This window comes from Staurois parvus, unplaced genomic scaffold (assembly GCF_062004578.1).
Source record: "Staurois parvus isolate SC_StPar_1 unplaced genomic scaffold, SC_StPar_1.0 ptg000552l, whole genome shotgun sequence".
In the NCBI taxonomy this organism is placed as follows: Eukaryota; Metazoa; Chordata; class Amphibia; order Anura; family Ranidae; genus Staurois; species Staurois parvus.
In genome coordinates this window covers 1,303,389-1,309,388 of record NW_028318348.1, presented here as the reverse complement: position 1 = coordinate 1,309,388, position 6,000 = coordinate 1,303,389, and the positions used below count along the sequence as shown (strand labels likewise).

Below are 6,000 nucleotides of genomic sequence, written 5' to 3'. Positions count from 1 at the left end.
TCATGAATTGGTTGACTCGGTCGTCTTCCTCTTCCCAGGTCATCTCTGACACCTACAGCCAACGGTCGGTGGGTACGTCAGACACAACCGTTAGTTGGCATGGCCCGGGAGCAAGCCCACTGAAATCACGTGTCCTCTACCTGCCCCTGTCCTTTGGTGTTCCCTCACCAAGCGAAGTATCGCATGCTGTGGGCTCAGCCCCACTGTACAGTGAGGAAGAGCTAACAGAGGGCGGTCAGGAACGGGGGGAGACATCCGCCTCTTCAGCAGCCAGGCGAAGAAGTACTGGCGAGGAGAGTGGCTCGGTAGCCGGTCTAGAGACAGGTCTGTCTCTTGACCCACACACAGCCGAGGGGGCTAGTAGTGACGCGGAGACCCTAATTGATGATGATGAGGCTGATCGCACTTGGCAGCCTCGTCGTCATCAGGCTATTGCTTCCGCATCATCAAGAGAAGAGGGTGCCAGCTTGCCAGCGAGCAAAACAGTCGGTGGGTTGCCCAGGAGGCAGCAGGGTCGCAGCAGTGTCAGTGGAGGCAAACGGCCACGGAGTAGAGCACCAGCTCCACTGCAGCCTACCACCACGGCCAGTAGTGGTGCCGGTGTGCACGGAGGAAGTAGCAGTCAGCCAGTGAGGAGTAGCGGGGGCAAAGTTTCCTACTCGGCGGTGTGGCAATTTTTCGTCAAGCCGCCCGAGGAAGTAAACGTAGCCGTATGTCGACTATGTGGCCAGAAAGTCAAGCGTGGCCAGGGGGCCCATGTTGGGACTACAGCGTTGCGTCAGCATATGCAGCATCGCCATTTGGTGGCCTGGGAAATCCGTGATCAAGATACGGCGGTTCTGCCTGCCCCAGCCCCAGCTCCATCACCCGCTCCGTTACTTGCTCCGTCACCCGACGTCAATCGCTCTCTATCAGCCAGTCAAGGCTCCAACACCTCTGCTGAGGGGAGTTGTCGCTCGTTGGCATCTTCCGCTCGTTCAGATGCTCCTTCTCCTGCTACTCCTCTTCACGGATTCCGTCAGCAGTCTTTTTTGGAATCCGTTTCCAAGAGTTCCAAGAAGGGAATATGATGACACATCATAAAGGACAGAGTGCAAGGTTTTGAAGCCGCGTAGGTTCCCTTCATCAGACATCCCATGCCTGACGAAGGGGTCATGAGCAGCTCTGAAACGTTGCACTTTGTCCATTGGGAGAGTATTTACAACGTTTTCATTTAGCCCTCAGAGAACCAATTAATGTATCCAACACACCTTGAGCTAAAAACCTTTTACTTAAAGACAGAATAAAAATAAAGACACCTTAGATGTACAGTGCATGTATCAACTGAGTAAAAGACAGTCCTTTGTTTAGTCTAGGAAGAGTTCTTATATAGCAAACTTCTTTTGCTGTTGTTCTCAGGCTTCATTAGGATATAGTAGCATTTGGGGAAGAATATACAGCTCAGTATTCCAATATTTGAAGCCAGTATGGCAAAAACCTCCACAATGACCATTTGTTTCCCCTTACTGCTCAGATAGGCTGGGATGGCACATATCCAGACGCTGCAGAACATCAGCATGCTGAAGGTGATGTATTTGGCTTCATTATATGTGTCCGGTAATGTTCTCACCATGAAAGCTAAAACAAAACTCACAGCAGACAGAAGTCCCATGAAACCCAACATGAAATAAAAGGCCCAAACAGATCCTTCATTACATTGAATGATGATCTTCTCCGGATAGGTGCTCATGTCAGACTCCTGAAATGGAGGAGACATTGACAACCAAATAACTCCCATTACCACCTGAACAGATGAACAAATGACCATTACTGACTTGGGTAATCTCATTCCCACCCATTTCCTCCACAAGGAACCAGGTTTGGTGGCCTTAAATGCAATACAAACTAGGATAGTCTTGGCCAAGATGGAAGATATGACAATAGTGAAGGTTATCCCAAAGAATATTTGGCGTAGCATGCAGGTTATGTCCACTGGGCGGTCCAGGAAAAGAAAAACACTTAGAAAACTTAATAAGAGGCAGGTGAGAATAATGTAACTGAGGTTGCGATTATTAGCAGTGACTATGGGAGTGTGCCGAAATAAAACAAACAGTCCAATGATGAAGAGACATTTCATAGAAAATAGTATGGAGGTTAAAGAGAAAAAAACAGTGACATCATCCTTAAAGGATACAAACTCCTGGTGTTTAACAACACATTCAATTTTCATTTTATTTGGCCATTCATTATCACGGCATCTTTGACAACTTTTACTGTCTAGAGCAGAAAAATGATACATTATTTTGCTTTTTTTGCACAATGTTAGCTGAAATTATTAGAACTATTGTCATTTAACCAGTTCAACTAATTAAGGCAGCAACTGACCAGTAGGGAGCAGATAAATGTCAAATATTAAAGTCACCTGTCCGCTCCTGTCCACTTGCAAGTCTCCATCCAGCTGTTGTCGGCTTCACCATACCGGGGAGAGCTGTCTTTGCATGGCACACCGACCACTAGAATTATACAGAGGTTTCCTATATGTAAATGACCCTTGAATAAAGTTCTTTGTGTTTTTACTCATACAAACCTGTGGTCATAGCATATCTTGATTTCAGCAAGGCATTTGATACAGTTCCACATAATGAACTTATAAAAAAGTTGTACAAGCTAGGACTTAGCCCTTGGGTGGGTCAGTGGATATGAAGTTGGCTAAAGGATAGATATCAGAGTGTGGTTGTAAATGGGGTTCACTCGGAACAGAGACCAGTCACTAGTGGTGTGCCACAAGGCTCTGTACTAGGTCCTGTTCTTTTTAATGTATATGTAAGTGATATAACTAAAGGGTTGTTGGGTAAAGTATGTCTTTTTGCTGATGACACAAAGGTGTGCAATAGGGTTGATATCTCTGGAGGTGTTTGTAACATAGAACATGATTTGGCATTGCTGGAAGACTGGTCCAAAAAGTGGAAATTGCAGTTCAATGTTTCTAAATGTAAAATAATGCACCTAGGGAAAAAGAATCCCTTGAGAGCACACAACATTGGGGGCACATTGTTGGTCAGAACTACAGAGGAAAAGGACTTGGGGGTACTTATTTAAGATGATTGTAAAATGAGAAAACAGGGTAACCAGGCAGTGGGGAAAGCAAATAGAATTTTAAGATGCACCATTAGAGGGGAAAGGAGGTTCTGGTTCCCTATATAATTCTTTAGTTAGACCTCATTTAGAAAACTGTGTCCAGTTCTGGAGACCTCACTTACAAAAATATATTGATGAGATGAGAATGATTCCAGAGACAGGTAACAAAAATGGTGAAAGGTCTGGGGGATAAAACATATCAAGAGTGACTTCTGAAACTTAACATCTACAGTCTGGAGGAAAGAAGGGAAAGGGGGGACATGATTGAAACCTTTTAATACATCAAGGATGTGAATAAGGTTCAAGAGGGCAGTATTTTCAACACAAAACCAAAGTCAACAACACGGGGATGTGACTTCAAACTAACTGGAGAAAAGTTCAAAACTAATCTCAGAAAGTATTATTTTACTGAAAGAGTAGATGATTCTTGGAGCCAATCAATAGCAAAACGTTTCAAACATACTTGGGACAAGCATATATCTATACTCACACAAAAAAGTTAACAAAACAAAAAATAACCCCCCCCCCACTGCATTTAAGGGGGGCTTTTTGTTTCTATTTTCTGTTTTTTTATACCCTCCCTAGGCTGAAGGATATGCAATTGGATAGCCTTATGACAGATAGCTTTCTCCCTGGTGGCCAACACATTATTTGAATTCAGTTCATACACACTGTACTACATTATTTCTTAGACTGGTTTCCTGACCTTTAAATGTTGGGATCAAATGTTTTGTTGTTTACAAAGTAGAGCAGTATTTCTGCATCGCTTTTACTCTAGAGCATCGCTTGAAATAATTTTCAGGTCTTAGGGAACCAATGATAAAATATAGCATATCTATAGCTTATGTACGTTATCAAGGATGGTAGTTGTAGATGTAATAAAAAAAAAAAAGAATGTACTAGAGTATTTGACACCCAAAGCAGATTATTAACATCTCACTTCTCTATATGACAAAAAAGTGTTTTGAGTAAGGAATTACAATGAACCAATTAATATTGCAATTTGCAATGTCCATTATGGTGGAATATTGCGATTGTCACCACAATTAAACTCTGATGTTCAACCACTGCTAAAAAGTGTACACATTCACAGAAAGTTCAATGTCTGTGGTTTGATATTAAAATAAGAACTGGAAAATCATATGCAAAAACAAAAGTTTTAGATTTCAAAAGGATGATTTTGCTAAAATGGGTGAATATCTAAAAAATAAATTGAAAGGTGGGAATAAACAGACAGGAGTAAATGATCAGTAGGCACTGTTAATGTCTACCATTCTGGAGGCAACTAGATTATATGTCAGGCAATTTAGTAAGAATAAATGGAAGAAAAAAACAATATGGTTCACTAAAGAGGTAAGTAGGATAGTAAAGGAAAAAAGTCAGCATATAGGAGATTCAAGGAAACAGGAGGTGTCGCTGACAGAAAAGAGTATAAGAATAGACAAAAGGAGGCCAAACACATTATCAGAGCTGCCACAGCACAGAAAGAGGAGAAAATGTCAAAATCTATTAATAAAGGAGATAAAACCTTTTTTAGGTACATAAGCAATAGAAAGAAAAAATACGATGGGATCACTAAAATAAAAACTACAATAGGCAAAAGCAGTCCAAACACATTATCAGTGCTGCAAAAGCACAGAAAGCGGAGAAAATGTCAAAATCTATTAATAAAGGAGATAAAACCTTTTTTAGGTACATTAGCGATAGAAAGAAAAAATACAATGGACTGGGCACAACACTTATGTTGAGGAAGACCTGGATGTAGCAAACCACTTAAACAATTACTTTTGTTCAGTCTTCTCAGAAATAAATTTTACTAACAAAAATAAGTTGGGAAATCATATTGGTTCTAGTAATGATGGTTCATTTTTAGGATACCAGAGGTAGCAGAGGAACTGGCTCTGTTAACCATTTCAATACCGTGCAATTTTACACCTTCCTGCCCAGGCCATTTTTCACGTTTCAGCGCTCTCACACTTTGAATGACAATTGCGCGGTCATACAACATTGTACCCAAACTAAAATTTCATTTTCTTCACACAACTAGAGCTTTCTTTTGGTGGTATTTAATCACCGCTGGGGTTTTTATTTTTTGCTAAATTAACAAAAAAAAACACGTTTTTCTTTGTTTCTGTTATAAAAGTTTACAAATAAATAAGTGTTCTTCATAAATTTAGGCCGAGATGTATTCTGCTACATGTCTTTGGTGAAAATAACCCAAATTAGGATGTATTATTTAGTTTGTAGGAAAGTTATAGAGTTCACAAACTATGGTATAGATCTGAAAATGTATCAATCCTGAAGTACTGATAGCCAATCTAATTTCTTGAGGTCCAAGAAAGTCAGAATAGTAGATATCCCCAAATGACCCCTTTTTGCAGAGTAGACAGTCCGACGTACTTCATAAGAGGCATGGCGAGTTTTTTGAATTTGTATTTTTTTTGTCATAATTTTTCGGAAAATGAAAAAATTAAAAAATCTATTTTCACTATTTTTTTTTTTACATACTGTCACCAGTGCAGTACAGCGTCATCATATAACTGGCATGGCGGTGAACAGGGACACTGACTGGTGACAGTATGAAAAAAAAATATATATATATATATATTTTTTTTTATTATTATTTTTAATTTTTTATTACATTTTTTTAATTTTTTTTTAAGATTTTTTTTTCATATTTTACTATGACCAAAGTAGTACAATGTTACCATAGTAACATTGTACTACTTTGGGGAAGTGATCAGTATTTTTTTTTTTTTACACAATTTGCTTATAGCAAAGAATTACTTTGCTATAAGCAAGCATTTACCTGAATGAAATCGATTCATTCAGCTTTTTTTTTTTTTTTTTGTGCTTAGCTGTGATTTGGTCACAGCTAATCAC

The 6,000-nt window shown here is 39.8% G+C and overlaps 1 protein-coding gene across 1 annotated transcript in view; it reads right to left on the bottom strand.

The window, feature by feature from the left end:
- Positions 1-1,351: 1,351 nt before the first annotated feature.
- The window catches only part of LOC149451006 (vomeronasal type-2 receptor 26-like), a 50,486-nt gene continuing 45,837 nt past the window's right edge, over positions 1,352-6,000 (bottom strand). Inside the window, exon 6 of the mRNA XM_089691149.1 lies at positions 1,352-2,256. Within this exon, the coding sequence (XP_089547275.1) occupies positions 1,352-2,256 (905 nt within the window). The remainder of the gene's footprint in view (positions 2,257-6,000) is intronic.